This window comes from Gnatocerus cornutus, chromosome 9, assembly GCF_029298725.1.
Source record: "Gnatocerus cornutus isolate USDA-ARS CGAHR chromosome 9, icGnaCorn1.1, whole genome shotgun sequence".
Taxonomy (NCBI): domain Eukaryota; kingdom Metazoa; phylum Arthropoda; class Insecta; order Coleoptera; family Tenebrionidae; genus Gnatocerus; species Gnatocerus cornutus.
In genome coordinates this window covers 2,609,018-2,629,349 of record NC_142241.1, presented here as the reverse complement: position 1 = coordinate 2,629,349, position 20,332 = coordinate 2,609,018, and the positions used below count along the sequence as shown (strand labels likewise).

The 20,332-nt window shown below is 31.6% G+C and overlaps 1 protein-coding gene and 1 pseudogene across 1 annotated transcript; both read left to right on the top strand.

The window, feature by feature from the left end:
• Nucleotides 1–11,902: 11,902 nt before the first annotated feature.
• On the top strand, nucleotides 11,903–15,539 carry LOC148167766 (uncharacterized; annotated as a pseudogene).
• A 2,175-nt stretch (nucleotides 15,540–17,714) lies between these two features.
• Nucleotides 17,715–20,066, top strand: LOC148167765 (uncharacterized). Its single transcript, XM_088045430.1, has 2 exons — nucleotides 17,715–17,795; nucleotides 17,854–20,066. The coding sequence occupies exons 1-2, from the start codon at nucleotides 17,730–17,732 to the stop codon at nucleotides 19,921–19,923; spliced, it is 2,136 nt and encodes a 711-aa protein (XP_087901556.1). The 5' UTR covers nucleotides 17,715–17,729; the 3' UTR covers nucleotides 19,924–20,066.
• The last annotated feature ends 266 nt before the right edge of the window (nucleotides 20,067–20,332 follow it).

The following is a 20,332-nucleotide window of genomic DNA, read 5'->3' as shown; positions in this document are numbered from 1 at the left end:
AGATTCAATCCATTTATATGCAAATCTGTTTTTATATGCCTTTTAAAATTAGTTCTAGTGTAATATCTACCACAAACACATACCAAACGAGTAGAATTAACTGCTTTTTTACATTGTTTACATGTTTTTTCATATTTATTTCTATAGTTATAAAAATCACCTGGACATTTTGGTTCTAAACAAACCGAGCAACGACTAGTCATTTATTAGAAAATTTATTCATCAAAGACTTCAAGATTAGGAAAGTGTATTTTAAGAAAACCTAATTTTGCCAAGTTTAATATATTGTTTTCATACATTTTAAATTGATTATGCATATTTTTAAATACTAATCGTTCAAAGTCATTATTTGGTTTGCTTCTCATATCGTTAAACTTTTTTTGAAACAGTTGCCATGCTTCTTGGTCATCGTTATGTAAGCGATTCATTTAATTTATTACATTTTTTTTCACAAGAAATTATCCATAAACAGTGAGTGCTAAAACACACTGTCCCTGTTTAGGTAAAATTGTGAGAAGCCTCGAGATTCAAAAAATATGTGTTGTATATGGAGGTGATCAATTTAATGTTTATTTAATTAATTGTCGAAAAAAATAATACTTGTAATCAAAGCGATCTAGTGCAATATACGAGGCCTACGTATTATAAAAGTCTACATAAAATGAATGAAAAGCTAGATATCAACCTAGGTTCAAGGGAAAAGACAGCAATTATTTTAGAACATAATAATATAAATAAAGCTATTAGAAATAATTAATAATAATAAAAATCAGGATTATTTTCTTTAATTTTATAATCCAAGAAAGAATTGGGTGTTCGTAATTTTAAATCCCTAATTATATAAAAATTATTAAATACAAATACAAAAACAGCTCAAGAAATTAGAGAATACTATAATATTACTTTGGAAGAAATATTTTATTCATATTTGGAATACACTAAAGACTTTTATTTGAATATAGAAAAATCACTCCATAAAGCAAATTGAAACGATAATCTGAAATTAAGAGAGATTGTCATGTTTTTTAGTCCGCATAAATCTAAGTGTGGGAAAGACATGTTTTCATGATAATTTAATCGATGATGACAACGTAAACAGATAACTCATCTTTTGATAACAAAAATTTTTGGACTGCAGATGTAAGGATCATTTTTAATGTATTTTGACACGCTGAATTCAAATCTGTGCTCAGTTTTTCTCCATCAAGTCTAGATTTTGAAATAGCATATGATTGTTGACCCCTCGTGATTGGTCGCGGGTCTCTGTCAAACTGAAAATATATGAAAATTCTTGGATGTAACCCACAAAACATGAAAACTTACAAAAGCTTTCAAAAAGCTTGATATTCACTTGACAAAATAACTTAAATTTGAAAGTTTAAAATAAACTTACAATATACTTTGATGTGTAAGTTTCCATCTACACTTAATAGCAACGTTGCGATAAGCTGCCTTACGAAACTTTAGATTAACTTGTTTTGGTAAGTTTATAGTAAGCTTACAGAAAGTTGATGTGGTAAGTACAAATGAAAATGGGCGCATGTGCGTGTACCAATTCAGAGAAGAAACCAAGAATTATAGAAAAAGTGTCATTCGTTCTTGAAGCTAACTATTTATAATTCATTCAAAATGGATTTCTTTAAGCATCCCTCTTTAAAAGTAAGTATGAAACCTCTTATTTATTTATTGTGTTTGTAGGTATACCTAAGTAGTTCTGTTTTCTTTAACTATAGATGCTGTAAGAAGTTCATTTTCGACAGTCACGAACCGCGAGTTCAAGATGGCTATGATGGATTGGTTCAACCATTCGAGAACGAGGTTGAAGCGGGCTGGCGAAAATCTCGTAAGGGCAGTTGCCGGACCAATTAGTGATTTTTTAGCATAATTCACTACACAAAAGGACTAAAAGACCGCATTAGCAGATTCTAAAATGTTGTTATTTTATGACAGACATTGGCATAATTGACTATTTGACCATTGCTGTCTGATGGTCGGTTTTAGTTTTGAGAAGGGGTGTGGGGTAATCTCGATATGCCTAGCATAAAAAACAAAATTAAGAATCAAGTGCTGTGGCGATTTAGCCCTTCTGTGTAGTGAGTACCCTAATTAAACCATAAAAGCACTATTTGGTGCCGGCAACTATTACAGTTTATAGTTCATCCAAGTTAATCTAAGCTATTATAAAATCATATAAATTTATGTTCTACCGCCTACCACAACCGGACAGCTTTGTGGTATTTTGATATTTATGACGAGACAGCTTGACCTGTTTGGACATAGTATTTTCATCGCAGGGTGCAAATTCGGGTAAATAAACCCTCATTACATGCACTTATGGACCTTTTCAAGCTGTCCCATTGTAGTAGACCAGACATTTTTATAAATTTATGGTATAAATCAGACTAATTTGATGATACTATAAGTTTTTTTACTCATTTTTAACCGTTTTCATTTAGAATTAGATCACGACGACCGACTTTCTTGTTTCTCTTTTATACCATTACCATTATTTTATTATTATTATTGTATTTCGTTTTGAATTTAGAATAAACATCTTTATTTGAAAATTTGAGTTTATTTACAGAACTGCAATTTTAATATAACCTTTCATATGTTAACTTAAAATAACCTTTCTGTTACAATCGTTTTAAAAGCTTGTCGTTTCAAGCTCGCACTAAACTTGTGGTTTCAAGCTTGTGTCAAGCTTATGGTTTCAAGCTTGCACAATCAAGCTTAAGAAAGTCGTTTTCAACGTTTATGCAAGAATTCAGCAAGCTTATCGCAAGTATGCTTGGAAACTTACACTTTGATTCGCAAGTTTGAGGAAAGTTTACATCCAGCTTTTTTTGCTTGGTGGGAAGTTGCTGTAGGTACGTTCTTTTTGGGAAAATCTTGTGAGAAATTACTGGATGACAAGTGCGAAGTCAAATAATAAACGTTTTTATAAACTGAATATAGGTAGGTATGCCCCTTTAATTATTCTATTAATTGCTATCATGTTTTGGGCGTGAAAACAACGTTTCTTCTTTTACGACATTGGAAAACGATACACTATACCACGTGGCTGTTCAGATGTTTCATTTATTTTAATTTTCGACACAACCGTTAAAAATTACCGAAAAGCGGACGACTTATATTTAACTTATAAACTTATAATACTATTAATAAATAACAAGACATTTTATTACTTACCAGCAGCTTTAACAATTAACACCAAACCAACACTGAAACGACTGAAACTGTCAATCATCTGTCAACGCAGAACGCAGCGGAACGGACAAAACTGAATTATCGACCGAAAGAGCGTCGCGCGCCATCCTGGTCTAGATGGCGCTAAGCATATTATCGTTTTAAGGTCACTAGATCAAAGTGTCTGTTTTTATAAGGTACCGCCATTAGTTTTCAGTGCGCAATTCAAGAGAGACATACATAGTCCATAAAGCAATGGGTTAGAACGAGACGCAAGATTCTAGGGAATTGTCATAAAATTGTTGACGTAAAATTTGTCATTAACAAAATTTAAGGTTATCTTCAAATTATTTGTTCAAAATACACTTTAATAAATCGTGGGTACAAAAAGAAAATTGGTTCCAACATTATAACAGACTATGTGAATACGTAAGAGGTGAGCGAACCGACATTAGAACCTATTCCATTTTAGCACGTTAAGGAGGTGCAACACTCAGAAACGGTCTCGGACTTCAAGCACTGTCTTTTCTAATCTCCAACGATTCGACTTGTATGCAGTAACGCCCTAATTAGAATATGCTATTAGCACTTATTATATTGTAGCTTCTCCCGACGATGTAGTAACAATGATGAGATGTTAAAGTAACTGAGAGAAAGCATTGCACAAATGGAAGTAGCAAATACATGAGCAGAAAATTGTTGTGTGCCGTTGTGTTTCTCTGTACGGGGATTAACTAGTGAAAAAGCGAGATTCCTTAAATTGTGGTTTATTGCTAATATTTACATTCCGGGTTGGAGTCCGGATCAGTACCTCTTAAGAACTAAATCTAAAATCTAAGAAAAATGCGTGGTCGGAATAGTCGCACCCCCACTCCGTCTTAAAGGAGAGTTATGAGATGTGACTAATTGAACATATGTGAATGAGGGTGGCTGGAATTAATTACAACAAAATGAAGTACATGAGATATTTTAAAGGGGCTATTAAGAAGAAAGAATTTACAAGTTTGAAGAAGTAGACATGTTTAAGATCTTGAATGAGGTTATGCAAAACAACTGCAACAAAATGAATATCAAGAACAAATATTAAGGTTATGTTAAAATTATTTACTTAAATCACCCTGAAATACAAAATTACATCTATTTTTAACACTACAGGAGACCATTTCAATGCGTTTAAGGACCTTCGTACGCCACATTAAACTATAGAACCAGTTTTGCATATCTTATGTATATTTCATGTCCCATTGCATTTTCAGTTTTCACATTCATTATGAGGAAGTAGCAGCGGCTTCAAACCAACCATCTTCTGCCGCTGATGTTGAAAGCGATGGTGTGTCTTCCTCATGAGACTGTGTATCTGCACTGTTCAAGTGATGAGTGCAATGACTGTGTCTTGTCCACCTGCCAGTTTATGAGGCCCCGCTGTTACATTAAGGATAGCAGTCAGTTGGTCCTACAACACATTTTGAGAACGTTTACCGTTGAGGCCGATATACTTACACTTTACAATATCATTGCTTGTGTTTTAGGCATTTGAAATAATATTTCTGTCCATAACGCAGGTTTTGTGATGTACCACATGTGAGTGGCCTTCCTTCTTCCATTTTCTTGTCCATAGATTTGATTTTCAACTCATATTAACAATAAGATGAACGAGTTATTCGCCTGAATGCAAGAAGTTCATGTTGGTATTGGGGCTATTGAAACACAAAAGCGATTCAAGACAAATTGGGGGAACATTATTTAAATTTAGTTCACGGAATTCGTAAACTAACAGGTACAAAATTCCATAACCTTATAAGAAGTACTCAAGGGTTCATATACAAAAACCAACTTTAGTATTCCCCCAATACGTACTGCTTAACCAATGTCACAATGATTGTCGGCTTCGATAGGGCTTCCATCTACCTTCTATTTTTCTTTTTTTTTTAGTTTTCTGAAATTTGTGGAAAGTAGTCGTACATAAAACGTCAAATAGTATTTACTTACGGCGGAGGAAACAAAAACACCATAACGATTCGTGTTGAGAAATCGCACATTCAAACAATTTTATTACAAACGATATTTGACAAGAATTGACAGTTCATAAAGCAATGTGTCCACACAAACAACACAAAATTTAGTGCGCATGTAGAGATAGACAGAAGATATCGTTGTCTTTCTTTTTTGTCACTAATGGCGGTACCTTATAAAACAGACACTTTGATTTAGTGACCTTATATCGTTTTTATTATAAAAATGTGTAATCACAAAATAAAAAAACCTCAAATTTAGTAAGTTGTGTAACAAAAACAAATTATACTTAAAAAAACTTTAACGTTCACACCGTTACTACGAAACAATAATGACATTATTGGTTGCCTGCCGTTGAATACAACAAACAATTTCTATAACGGGAAAAACGAGTTCTAGGGTATTTTTGAGGGATGTTTATAGACCATACCAACGCTCGAGCATCGGCCGTCTTCTGTTTAATGAAAACGCTCAAAAGTCAAAATGCGTTATTCGTTATTAAATTTAAACGCTGGACGATCGAGCGTAATATAGCTATTTATTTGAGAAGGATATTAAGTAATTCATAATGAACGAGGACGTTACTTGTTAACGTCCGAGTTTTTTATGAATTACTTAATATCCGTAGTAAATACAAAGCTTTATCGAAACATGTACGAAGGTGGCAATGTTACCACTCAACAGTTCTGCAAATTTCCAATTTTTGACGGAAGTTTTGAACGCGATGAAACAGCGAGAAAAGCATTATCCAAGATATTTTATGTTAGAATTAATATAAATAAATGCAGATCTTCAGAATGTTTTTAATTTTGGTCTTTGGAGTTGCTTTCGTTTGCATCAAAACGTTGAATATTATGGATTAATGGCAACTGTGTTATTATGAAACGGTAACTATGCTATTATGAAACAGTAACTATGCTATTATGAATTATTTGTATCATCACTATTATGATGTACTTTACACGTAAGCAGACAAAGGTATTAGATTCATCTTAATGTTCATGTTTCGATAAAATAAATTTAGATACAATTGTTATAATTTGTTATAATTTGGACAAAGACCTCATGAGCGTCCACGGTGAATCGAGTATATACGGTGGCCGCATCTCTCTAGCCGAACAGAATGATGACGTCACAGTCGCCCTGTAGAGAGCGGTTGCATGAACATTTTACGATTATTTCAATTAAATTTCGCAGAAATAATGTTTAAACTTTTATTAACATATCAGAAAATTATACAGCGATTCTTTTCACTTTAGGGAAAAGCATTTTCTAACCATTTCTTAGCTATAATTTAGCAGAAATATTATTTTAACAGTAGACTATAAAATGTTACTTCTGGACCACGGCATTTGGCGTCTTAAAAATCACGGCAAAATCCTACAAATTTAACTGTTTGCCTAAAAGCAAACAACCAAAAAAGGGCTAAAACCCTTTAAAAAGCATTAATTTTTATGCACCCCAAAAGTACCCAAATATCTGTAGACCACCAAAAATTGGGCACATGAAAAAACCGTTAAAATCTCCCAAAATAATGCAAAATCATCTCAAGAGCACTCTGAAAAACTTTCCAAATCCGTTGTTTTTAGACATTCCAAATGGCTTTGTATTTCTGGACCAGACCAATTGGCGCATGCAAAAAAAAGTAAAAACATTACCAAATCAAAGAGGTATATTTGGCGCCTTACAAAACAAGGCAGGATCCTAAAAATTTATGTTTTCCCAAAAGTTAACAACCGAAAAAGACATAAAATCCTTCAAAAATCATAGTTTTTAATGTGAGCAAAAAATACTCTAAAGTTTCTTTTCTTGTAAATCAATAGCCCATCAGAAATTGGACATATGAGAAAACTGTTGTAAATCATCCAAAATCAAACCTAATTATGTTAAAAGCACCCAAAAAAAACCTTACCAGAATTCCTTGTTTTGAGTCACCCCAAAATGTATTTACTTCTAGACCAATACATTGGCGCATGCGAAAAATTCACCGGTCGGAATGGCGACTGGTAAAAATATTAGACAAATAAGAGCTCTTGTTTTTAAATACCTCAAAATAGATGAACCAAGTATTACGCTTCCCATCTACGATTATGCACATTGTTAATATTAGTTAATAAAAATCTGCCATCTAGCAGAGAAAAAGAGAATAAAGTCTTCCTGTCTGCGACTCACAGATCGTTAAACCTAGCTTAATTGTCTATGCTGTGACTAAACATAAGGCTCTTTAAAATTTTTTGGAATTTTTTGATTCGTTTTGAAATTCAGGCGAAGCCCTCATGAGCGTCCACACAGTGGACTAGTGCGTAGCATGCGGAGCGAATTTTATTTTACAACTAGAATATATTCTATCGCTATGAAAAAGATTTTGCGCTTTATCAAGATTTGAACACGCAACAAATGAGCGCACATGTTTAAAGTGCGACGCTTAAACTTCTGGGCTAACACGGTTCTGTTTTATCAGCACGCCTATAATGGATTTTATACAAACGGTTTCGGATTGAATGTATTACGTTTATGCTAATTTTCTTATTAATTAAAAAAAATAAATTTGCTTCGCATGCTACGCACTAGTCCACTGTGTGGACGCTCATGAGGTCTTTGTCCAAATTGAATTATAACAAATTATAACAATTGTATAACAATTGAGCGTTTTCATTAAACAGAAGACGGCCGATGCTCGAGCGTTGGTATGGTCTATAAACATCCCTCAAAAATACCCTAGAACTCGTTTTTCCCGTTATAGAAATTGTTTGTTGTATTCAACGGTAGGCAACCAATAATGTCATTATTGTTTCGTAGTAACGGTGCGAACGGTATAAGTATAATTTGTTTTTGTTACACAACTTACTAAATTTGAGGTTTTTTTATTTTGTGATTACACATTTTTATAATAAAAACGATCAAGGCCGACTATATCCTTAAGAGGCCTGTCCGCTCGGGCCTTTTAGAAGTTCCTGTCAAAAAGTGCGGATTGTGGCGCCGTCTTGTGAAATTTTCCCCTACTACTGGGACAGTCATTGTCACTAACGCAGTGACATGTTACACTTTTCCAAGTTGAGACTCGTTATTATGGCCCTGCAATAACGGTTACCGCTAACATTATCAGTGGTTTCAAGGTTGTAAAGGACCCTGCCATAAATTATTTCCTAGGTAGTCCGAGAGATCTCAAACCAGGAAGGGCTGCTGACATTTTCTAATTTTTTTCTGATTTCTTTTTAAAATTTAGCAAATATAATAAATCCTAACACTACTTAGTAAAATTGGTACATATATTTAAAAAAAAATAAAAGAAAATATTTAGGGTTTAGTGTCACGGATAGCTTTGGCACCAAATGCAAGTTTTGTGTCCGGTGCGGTTCTGGTCGAACCCTACTGATGAGCTGCAACCGCACTTTATGGTCTGCATTGTGAAGAAATTTAACTTTTACACAAAGAAGCACCCTCATAAAAACGAGTCTCAAATTGGAAAAGTATATAATATACCTAGACGGTGAAAAGCCGGTGGTGGGGGTAGAAATCCGTGTTCCTGGCATAGTTCTTGGAAATAGCATTTGTGTATGCAATGATATAAATCTGGTACACCGGTGTATCAAATGTTGCCTATATTGCAAAATCCGTTTTACATTTTGAAAAGCAAAAAAGATGTAATTTTAATTTATCTAAGATGTTTTTTCGACGACGTCATTAACACAAGTTGACAAGCATCGTTATTTATTAAAATAATGAGTTTTATAATAAAAATTTATTTGTAAAAAGTCAAGTTACATAGTCTGTTTTCTTTTCTTTGCTGCCGTAGAATTTCCAGTGATTTTTGATAAACTAGTTCCTAATTTATTGTAATCTAATAATAATAAGTGTAAATACTAAATGGTCTGTAGTTTTTATATTGTATAAAAATATTTAAAAATGTAGGAGTGATAATGATAAGTTTCGAAAATTTTTAAACTGGTCAAATAGAACCTAGCATTTTCTAATTAAAGCTCTTGTTTATTATTTTGGTTGTTTGGTATACAACTTTAGTCATAATTTATTAAATTTTGCATGTTTCTTCAAACTATTTTCGGTGGTTTATTTCAACTTAGAGTAAAACATTACTCTTGAGAATTGCGGGTTGTCTAAAAATTTGAATCCACTATTTCCAATATGGCTGGTGAGTAGGAACATCATGGCGGGTACTTTGCACCATCTAGGTTATTTAGTTAAAGTCAATGCACTAACGAGACAAATAGGTTATGTTGATTTGTCAATTACGCCAGTAGTTACACTGTTTATCGAAAATAGGCACTTTTACGCTAATATTGGGAACGCATGATGACTCTCTACGCCAGGCGCGTGAAGCGGGTTCGAAGAGAAAGTCTGACAGCCCTTATCGGTGCGGAAGTAACAACAGAACCCTCTGCGCGGGACTCCGCGAAGATTTTGGGGTAGTAATCGACGGATACATGAGATTTTCTACAATATAACGCAACCGTTTCATAAAGTGGTGCCGTCTAATAAGAAACAATCCGCGGAAGGTAGTCGGGTGCAGCCATGCCATGGAGATCAAAGAAATTCGATCTCAATAGTTAAAACCGCGTTAGCCAAAGTGAAAAAAAGGCGACGTACTCGATCAACAACCCCCCTAAATGAAAATGAACGAGACGCACACCGCACAGCACCCACCGTTTCTTCTAAACTGCGGCATCAAGGTCAAGTGGAGTCCTGAGCAGGAGAACGCAAGAGAGGGTTGGTTTGTTAGATGAGAAATGCTGGTAGCCACAAAAGAGGAACTTAAAGACACCAAAACGATGAATTACGAATCGGAAAATGATTGACAGCGGAGATTTGACAATTTAGTTATTCGAATTAGCAGGTAGGTGACGCCACAATCCGCACGTCCATGGCTTGCTAGACGGGAACCCGTTTTAATAGGGAGCGAACAGGCCTCTTATACGGATAGAGTCGGTCTTGAAACGATAATATGGTTAGCGCCATCTAGACCAGGATGGCGCGCGACGCTCTTTCGGTCGATAATTCAGTTTTGTCCGTTCCGCTGCGTTCTGCGTTGACAGATGATTGACAGTTTCAGTCGTTTCAGTGTTGGTTTGGTGTTAATTGTTAAAGCTGCTGGTAAGTAATAAAATGTCTTGTTATTTATTAATAGTATTATAAGTTTATAAGTTAAATATAAGTCGTCTGCTTTTCGGTAATTTTTAACGGTTGTGTCGAAAATTAAAATAAATGAAACATCTGAACAGCCACGTGGTATAGTGTATCGTTTTCCAATGTCGTAAAAGAAGAAACGTTGTTTTCACGCCCAAAACATGATAGCAATTAATAGAATAATTAAAGGGGCATACCTACCTATATTCAGTTTATAAAAACGTTTATTATTTGACTTCGCACTTGTCATCCAGTAATTTCTCACAAGATTTTCCCAAAAAGAACGTACCTACAGCAACTTACATCCAAGAATTTTCAGAATTTACATTAGGGAATGTTTGGATAGAAATGACACTGGGTAGGTAGGTTTAGGTTATAATTATCACAGCCACGCAAAACATACTCACAACATACACTTTCTACTTGCCATTTCTGAATATATTTTCAGTTTGACAGAGACCCGCGACCAATCACGAGGGGTCAACAATCATATGCTATTTCAAAATCTAGACGCGATGGAGAAAAACTGAGCACAGATTTGAATTCAGCGTGTCAAAATACATTAAAAATGATCCTTACATCTGCAGTCCAAAAATTTTTATCAAAAGATGAGTTATCTGTTTACGTTGTCATCATCGATTAAATTATCATGAAAACATGTCTTTCCCACACTTAGATTTATGCGGACTAAAAAACATGACAATCTCTCTTAATTTCAGATTATCGTTTCAATTTGCTTTATCTGATTCTCTTTATGGAGTGATTTTTCTATATTCAAATAAAAGTCTTTAGTGTATTCCAAATATGAATAAAATATTTCTTCCAAAGTAATATTATAGTATTCTCTAATTTCTTGAGCTGTTTTTGTATTTGTATTTAATAATTTTTATATAATTAGGGATTTAAAATTATGAACACCCAATAAAATCCTTATTGTTTTTTTTAAATTATTTGGTGAAACCTATATAATATCTTTTGTTATTATTTTTTTTATAATATGATAATTCATTTTTAATATTATCATAATTTATTATTTGGTATTGTATTTTATAATTTCCTAAAATTTTCTTTAAATCTTTCTTAATATCGTGTAAATTCAGTGGGAGATATATAGCTATCCTCCACTGAAATTCCATATTGTATAAAGCATAAAAGATCATTTGTTATTATTATATTTTTCTTTTGAATAACGGAAACCATAGATCGGTAAACCACGTACTCAAATTAATTTTATAGGACTAGTTATTTGTATTTATAAACTCAAACTGGTTTAATGGATTAGGATTAATTTTATATTGCTTTAAAAGATTATATTCGTTACCGTAATTTTCCTATTTATCTACCAACTCTTTTAATTAAAATAATATTTCATAACTTTTTTTGCCTTATTGTTATTCAACATCATTATTAATTCTTTAAAATTTTTAATCATTTTGTATATATTCATTCATTCCATCTACTCTATTTCTTCATATGTAATTTGATTGATTACAAGTATTATTTTTTTCGACAATTAATTAAATAAACATTAAATTGATCACCTCCATACACAACACATATTTTTTGAATCTCGAGGCTTCTCACAATTTTACCTAAACAGGGACAGTGTGTTTTAGCACTCACTGTTTATGGATAATTTCTTGTGAAAAAAAATGTAATAAATTAAATGAATCGCTTACATAACGATGACCAAGAAGCATGGCAACTGTTTCAAAAAAAGTTTAACGATATGAGAAGCAAACCAAATAATGACTTTGAACGATTAGTATTTAAAAATATGCATAATCAATTTAAAATGTATGAAAACAATATATTAAACTTGGCAAAATTAGGTTTTCTTAAAATACACTTTCCTAATATTGAAGTCTTTGATGAATAAATTTTCTAATAAATGACTAGTCGTTGCTCGGTTTGTTTAGAACCAAAATGTCCAGGTGATTTTTATAACTATAGAAATAAATATGAAAAAACATGTAAACAATGTAAAAAAGCAGTTAATTCTACTCGTTTGTTATGTGTTTGTGGTAGATATTACACTAGAACTAATTTTAAAAGGCATATAAAAACAGATTTGCATAAAAATGGATTGAATTTATTTATTTGCTAAAAATTGTTTGTTAGATTTTTTTCTATAATAAATGGAACGAAGGAACTTGAGTAATCTACGTTTATCTGATCTGTTTAATATTGCAAAATCATTAGACATCAAATATATTAGAAAATATAATAAAGCAGACTTGATTAAAGCTAATATTAAAGCTGAAGAGCGATTACATGAGAAAATAAAAAACGAAAACAAAATAATGAGCGAAGCGAATTCAGAAATATTTTCATTTGATGATGATTTATTTGCTAAACCAAAGGAAAAGAGAGTTAAGAAAATCGAGTGTGACATATGTGGAAAATATATCAAAAGCACCCGAATGCAGCTACATAAAGAGAAAGAAAACAAAAAGAACCTAAAAACATTTCAGTTTGATGACGATATATTTGCTAAACCAAAAAAAAATAGAGTAAAGAAGATCAAATGTGATATATGTGGAACATATATCGAGGAAACTCGAATACATTTGCATAAATTAAAACATGATTTGAATAGTCGTCGTTTGCTTGAATTACGTAATATGGCAAAATCTTTAGGTATAAGATACATTAAAAGATACAATAAGGCAGAATTGGTAAACGAGATTATTCATGCTGAAGAGCAATTAAAAATAACAAGAGAAAACAAAAAGAGCTTGGAAATATTTCCGTTTAATGATGGCATATTTTCTAAACCGAAAAAAGAAAGAGTAAAAAAGATCAAGTGTGATGAATGTGGAAAATATATTAAGGAAAGTCGAATGCAGTTGCATAAAGCAAGACATAATCCAGAGCCAGATTTTATTTTAGTTCAGGTTGCTTTTAAAGGAAGATTATTAACCTATCAGCATAATAATCTAGAAGAAGGTATAGATATAGAAACATATATGGATATGATAAAAGAAAAGGCTATTAAAGTAGTTATAAATGCTTTAAATCTCCATAAAAATATTAAAATCAATTTAGAGATGGAATGCGAGTTTATGAAACTGGAAAATGAAGACTTTATAATGATACATAAATTTCAGTTACCAAATGTTATACTAAGAGAACAAGATGATCTGGAGGAATATTGGGATGAACAAAAGGATTTATTTATATCAAGATGTGATGAATTGCAAGATAAGGGATCTGGATGGACTTTGAAAAATATAAATTATTTGCGCATTAATATAAACAAATATACACCGTTAAGCGGAAATTCATATGTAGAATTACCCAAGTGGATTAAAGATAAAAAAGCTTGCGTTAATGTTAAAAACAACGATAATAAATGCTTTATGTACAGCGTAATATCATGTTTACATCAAGCAAAAGAACACGTAGATAGACTGAATCATTATAATAAGCCGGAATATATAAATGAATTAAATTCCTGTCAAAATCCAGGACATACCTAAATTTGAATCACATAATAAAATTAATGTTACCGTGTTTAGTTACGAAGAACAAATATTTTATCCTTTGTATCATAATAATAAGCAAATATATGAAATGAATATCGACTTACTATACTTTGGAAATAAAGACAAAAATCATTATTGTTGGATCAAGAATTTGAGTCGATTGTTGAATGATCAGTTGGAAGTAAATAGAAACAAAAAACATTTCTGTAGAAGATGTTTAAACTACTCCGCTAGAACTGAAGATGCTTTAAAGAAACATCAAAATGTGTGCTTTAGTAATGAACCATGTGTTCCGAACATGCCTGAAGATAATATATTAAAATTTAAAAATATTCAAAGAATGTTAAGACATCCGTATGTAATTTATTCTGATTTTGAATCTATTCTGAAACCTATTCATACATGCGAACCAAATCCTGAATCATCATATACTCATAAAACACAATTTCATATTCCCTGTGGTTATGGATTATACATTAAGAGTGCTTATAATAATATTGGTAACCCATTGGAAATTTACAGAGGAGAGGAAAGTGATAAATGTTTTATAAAAAGAATAACTGAATATGCCAGAACAATATACAAGTTATTAAAAGAAAATAAACCCATAAAAGATATCGAACTAGAAGAATATAAAAAAACAAAAATTTGTTATCTTTTTTCTATAGAAAACCCAAAAGTAAGAGATCATGATCACTACACTGGAAAATATAGAGGAGCTGCTTGTAGAAAATGCAATTTGAAATATAGACAACCATTGTTTATTCCAATTTTGTTTCATAATTTAAGCGCTTACGATTGTCATTTGTTTATAAAAAATCTAGGAGAAGATAAAAGTCAATTGAAATTAATACCTAATAACGAAGAGAAATATATTTCTTTCAGTAAAATTTTAAGAATGGATGATAATGGATATATCGAACTGAGATTTATCGATTCATTTAGATTTTTAGCAAGTAGCCTAGACAATTTGTCATCTAATCTGGAATCAAGTCAGTTGAGAGAAATAATTAAATACTTTTCAAATCATGAATTAGATGTGTTATTTAGGAAAGAAAAAAGCAAGATAATTAGAAAAGGAATTTTCTGAAACAAAACTTCCATCAATAGATAAATTTTATTCTTCGCTCACAAAAGAAGGAATTTCTCAAGAAGAATTCAAACATGCAGTGAAAGTATGGAAATATTTTAAAATTGAAAACTTGGGTGAATGGCATGATTTATACTTAAAACTAGATGTTTTGCTATTAACTGATGTATTTGAAAATTTTAGAGATTTATGTTTAGAAAAGAGTTATGGACTGGATCCTGTTTGGTATTATACAACTCCGGGGTTAGCTTGGGACTGTATGCTCAAATATACTTCAGTGAAGTTGGAATTATTAACTGATTATGAAATGTATTTGTTTTTTGAAAACGGAATTAGAGGAGGTATTTCACAGTGTAGTAACAGGTATTCGCAGGCAGATGAAAATACTCAGATTATCTATATAGGTGCTAATAATCTATATGGATGGGCTTTATCTCAGAGATTACCAGAAAAAAACTTTAAATGGTTGACTTGTGATGAAATTAAAAATGTTGATGGTATACTGTTATCAGATAGTGATACCGGTTATGTTTTAGAAGTTGATTTAGCATTCCCTGTAGACTTGGCTATTCATAACAAATTCAATGACTTGCCTTTGGCTCCGGAAAATAGAATTCCCCCGGGCGAAAAAGTAGAAAAACTACTTTGTCATTTCTATGATAAGAAAAATTATATAATTCATTACAAAACATTAAAACTTTACAAAAGTTTAGGTATTAGAATAACAAAGGTTCACAGAGGTATAAAATTTACTCAGTCAAATTTCATAGCACCATATGTAAAATTTAATACTGAACAAAGACAGAAGGCGAAAAATGATTTTGAAAAAGATTTCTGGAAACTAATGGTTAATGCACCATATGGTAAGTCTATGCAATCTGTTAGAAACCAACAAAATATTAAATTATATTGTGATGAAGAAAAATTACAAAAAGCGATAAACAAACCTAATTTTAAACACAGAACTATATTTAGCAAACACCTGGCAGCAGTTCACAATTATAAAACCAAAGTATTGTTTAATAAACCAATTTACATTGGGCAAGCCGTATTAGATTTATCGAAATTATTAATGTATAACTTCCATTACAATGTAATTAAAAAAGAATTTAATGAAAAAATAAAACTTCTTTATGGAGATACCGACAGTTTCATATATGAGATTAAAATGGCTGATTTCTATGAATTTATGAAAAACAAACCCGACTATTTTGATACATCTGATTATCCAAAGGACCATCCATTATATTCTGATAAAAATAAGAAAGTAATAGGGAAATTCAAAGATGAATTGAATGGTATTAAGATATTAGAATACATAGGTTTAAGGTCAAAAATGTACAGTTACAGAACTGAAACGTGTGTTTCAAAAAAATTAAAAGGTATCAAGAAAGCAGTATTGAAGAAAGAAATAAGTTTTGAAGATTACAAAAATTGCTTATTCAATCAAACTGAATACTTCCATAGACTGAGAGTGATTAGGAGTCATAAACATGATATTTTTACTGAAGAAGTAAAGAAAAAGTCTCTAAGTTGGAAAGATGATAAAAGATATCTTTTACCTAATTCTACAGATACATTAGCTTATGGACACGTATTAGTATCATCATAGGTACGTTCATGGACACTGTTGAACTATTTTTTATTAGCGTTGAAGTAATAAATTAAGAAAACAATAATAACAATTACTATAATAAACGCAAGAATAAAAATGATAATTTTTAATTTATTAACTTGTTGAATAAGACTTTTTTCTGAATTTTGGATATTCTTCATTGAATATATTTAAATTCTTGAATACAGTACTTTCCATTTAATTTACAATTTTTGAGTTTTTTCATTTATTGCTCTCATATTTTTAGTATGTCTTTCAAATATTTTGAGAGTTCTTTTCTTTACATCATCGATGTTTGATGGTATTACTACTGTTTTGTTTCTTAATTCTGCTAATTTCTTAGGATCATAATTATTGTAGTTGTCTAATTTATATTCCAATTCATCGATTTTATTATTAGCGGATTCTAGTTCACAGTCTGTCATAATTAATTGTTCAAGGAATAAATTAGCTGTTAGCTCTTGCAATATATTTATCTACTACTTCTTGTTTGAAACCGACTATTTTTGCTCCATCTTCTAATCTGTCTATTTCAGTAATAATAGGTTTTAAATCTTTTTTCCATTTTTCTTTCTCATCGTTGGGAATGTATGAAACTAGTTTGTCCATTTATGATTGAAAAGTTTCTAAAGATTTACTAATTAATTTATGTGCTTCTTCATCTAAACTTATATTTTTACGACTACCTGCTTTATGTTCTACATTATCGAATATTTTTTTATTTTATTTTTTCTCTCTTTTGTTCCCAATTGTTCCGATTTGTTCTCTTTTGTCCCGGATTGTTCCCGTTTGTTCTCATTTGTTCTCGTTTTACATGCAATCTTAATTCCAACTGAATTTAGTCCCATATTTAGGGAATTTCTAGAAATATTTTTAGATTTGCAAAATTCTGTCTTTGTTAGTTTTTTATTTACAGTCGAATTGAGATATTCAATGGCAAAATTACGATTTCTCATTTGAGTTACTTCATTGAAATTGTTGGAGTTCAGATGGTTGTCTTGTTTTTAATGGTGTATAATATTCTGCTACAATTTTGTTCTCTTTAGTATTGGTCATTTTTTTATTTATTGTAAAAAATTTATTTTGAATCTTTTTAAATCATTTTGAACGGAACTTTGTTAATATTTTTTTACTCATACAGATTGCAGATAAAAAAATTCGTTGAATATAAAATTTTTTTCAGGTAGATCTGATGGAGGGCTCCTCATCCTCATCAAGGCGCAAAAAAGTCGAAAGTAAACCTGTCTATTCAGACCAAGTAAGACCAGACATATTATTGTATCACACGGTAACATGGTATTACACTTTTGTTATAGGAATTACTTGGATTAAATTTACTGGATGATGTAACATCTTTGGACACTTCCGGAGGCTCAAATGAAAGTGAAGACGTAAGTAACTTGCTTCGAACAAATGTACAATTTGTTTTATGTTCAAATAGGAATTCATGGAAATTACAATTTGTTATGTCTTTTCAGGATCCTGACTTGGTTTTTGAAGTTCTTCGTTGGACATCGACTTTTGTGGACAAGTCTATGTTTATTAAATGCGTTATGAAGGATGCACATAGAATACTTCTCACTGCACCGCCCAGATTTGGCAAGACTATGGCTTGCAAAATGCTGGAGAAGTTTTTTGAAATTGTCAGCAGTGAACAACAAAAGTTGGAGAAATATAAACTTTTCCAGGATCTCAGAATTTACAAATGCACTGAAGAATGCATAGAGAATCATGGTTGTGGAAGTAAAAGATTTTTTCGCAAGCATTGCGGACAGCATCCAGTAATTTTTCTTGATTTTGCACAATTATCAGTAACGTCATATAGCGACTTTTTGGAGAGTCTTAGAAATATGATAATGAAGCTGTTTAGAAAATATAAAACATGTTTAATTCACGAAGATGGTGAAAAATTCAGCTGGTCAAGTAACAATATGGGAAGACTGGATATTGAACCTTTCTTGCGCTATTTGAAATATGCCGATGATGATGATTATTGGAACAAGGCAATAGATCGTAACACAGCAGAACTATACATAAAAAGGGCTTTTGAATATTTGATCGAGGTTTTGTCGGTCCACTATCAAACAAAACAAACCCATAAGAAAATTATTATATTGATTGACGAGTTCGACGCACCTTTTATGAATATGTTATTTAGTGAAAACTCATCAGACCGACAGATTATGTTTTTCATACGAGAACTAATGCGTCTTTTATGTAAAGATGAGATATCAGCACAATTTGTTCAACGAGTAATAATTTTTTCTGTCACTGCATCAGGCGGTACGATTTCATTAGGAGCTAACAATGTGGAACGTAGAACATTCTTGGACAAGGATTATGATTATTATAAATTCTTTGGATTTACCAGAGAAGAAGTAAACGCTTTAGTTAACAACTGTGTCAAAGAAGGAAGTCAAAGAGAAAAAGCTCTTGATGAAATTACTCTTTGGTACAACAATTACACTGTAGTGGGAGACAAAGATACAACTATTTCTAATCCTGTGTCTATTACCAATTATTTACCGAATCTCGTACGAAAAAGTTATTGGATTGAATCGGTTGGAACCAAATATATCTGCCAACTATTTAAATTCGAAAAAATGCGGGAGAAGGTGTTTCCTGCCGTTAGAGACAATGAGAAAATTTCCATCATAGCAACAACTATAGAGTTGAACGATATTTATAATCTGAAATCATTACGTGAATCAATTTTGAATTGTATCGAACTAGTGCAGGTAGACTTAGCTCTTCAGTTTCTCACACAATGTGGGTACTTTAACGTTGTTGACAAGAATGGTGGGAATTGGACATTACAAATTCCGAATCTAGAATTGAAACAAGTATTTACAGACAAACTTCAGGAGGCTTTGGTAAAATTGAAAACTAACCTGTTTACTGTTGAACAACAAGAGTCATTTGTGAATGCATTAAAGTCTTTAGGAAGTGGAGAGAAGCATGAACCTATGAAATATGTTGCGTTTAAAAAATCTGTGGAAAATTTGTATACCGACCGAGAATTACCAAAAGCTCATTTTCACTTTCACTGTGACCTTTGGATGTTAATTTCTAGTTGTGGGAAGTTGGATTGCTCACCCGAGCTTGATTTAATTATTATTTCAAAATGTGCAGTAATTATAATTGAACTAAAGCGGCATAAACAAGATTCTGCAAAGAAGGCCCTAAAACAGTGTCTACGGAAAAAATACTATGAAGCATTTGAACTTGAAGGAAATGAAAGAAAGGGTTTAAAGAAAATTTTAATTGGTCTTCATCTCTCTGATGATCGTAAAGTTAGCATCAGGTATTTAGAAAATTTTGAGAAAAAAACACTGCAAGATGAACCAAACATAGAAACAATTGTAGAGGATAGCTATGAATGTTAAAATCATTCTCTCTGTTAGTTATGTACCCTGTTTTATTTTATGTGCATTTCGCTGATTTTAAGGTAGTTTGAGAATCTGTAAATTGTAATGGAAAATAATCTCATTTTTTTGCCCTTAATCTTTGATTAAATTATACATTTCTACTTGAGTATTTTTTAATATTTCATTAAACCGGGACTTACGACTTTATGTTAGTTGGTACATAATATTTGATATGGTAAGAAAATAAGTTGAAAAAAAACCAAACTATTATTATTTATATGTTCAATGAAAATTATAACTAAATATAAACAATTCTCTTAATTACGACAAAGTAAGATAAGAAAATCTGTACCTTTTTAATATCACAAAATAAGAAAATCAATTTTAGTTAGTAGTTGTGTTACAAAAACAAATTATATAATTATAA

What these genes read in the sequence shown, in the direction of transcription:
- LOC148167765 (XM_088045430.1), top strand. Translation starts at nt 17,730, where the DNA reads ATGGAGGGCTCCTCATCCTCATCAAGGCGCAAAAAAGTCGAAAGTAAA. An exon ending in AACCTGTCTATTCAGACCAA is followed by an intron (nt 17,796 to 17,853) that starts GTAAGACCAGAC and finishes CTTTTGTTATAG; the next exon opens with GAATTACTTGGATTAAATTT.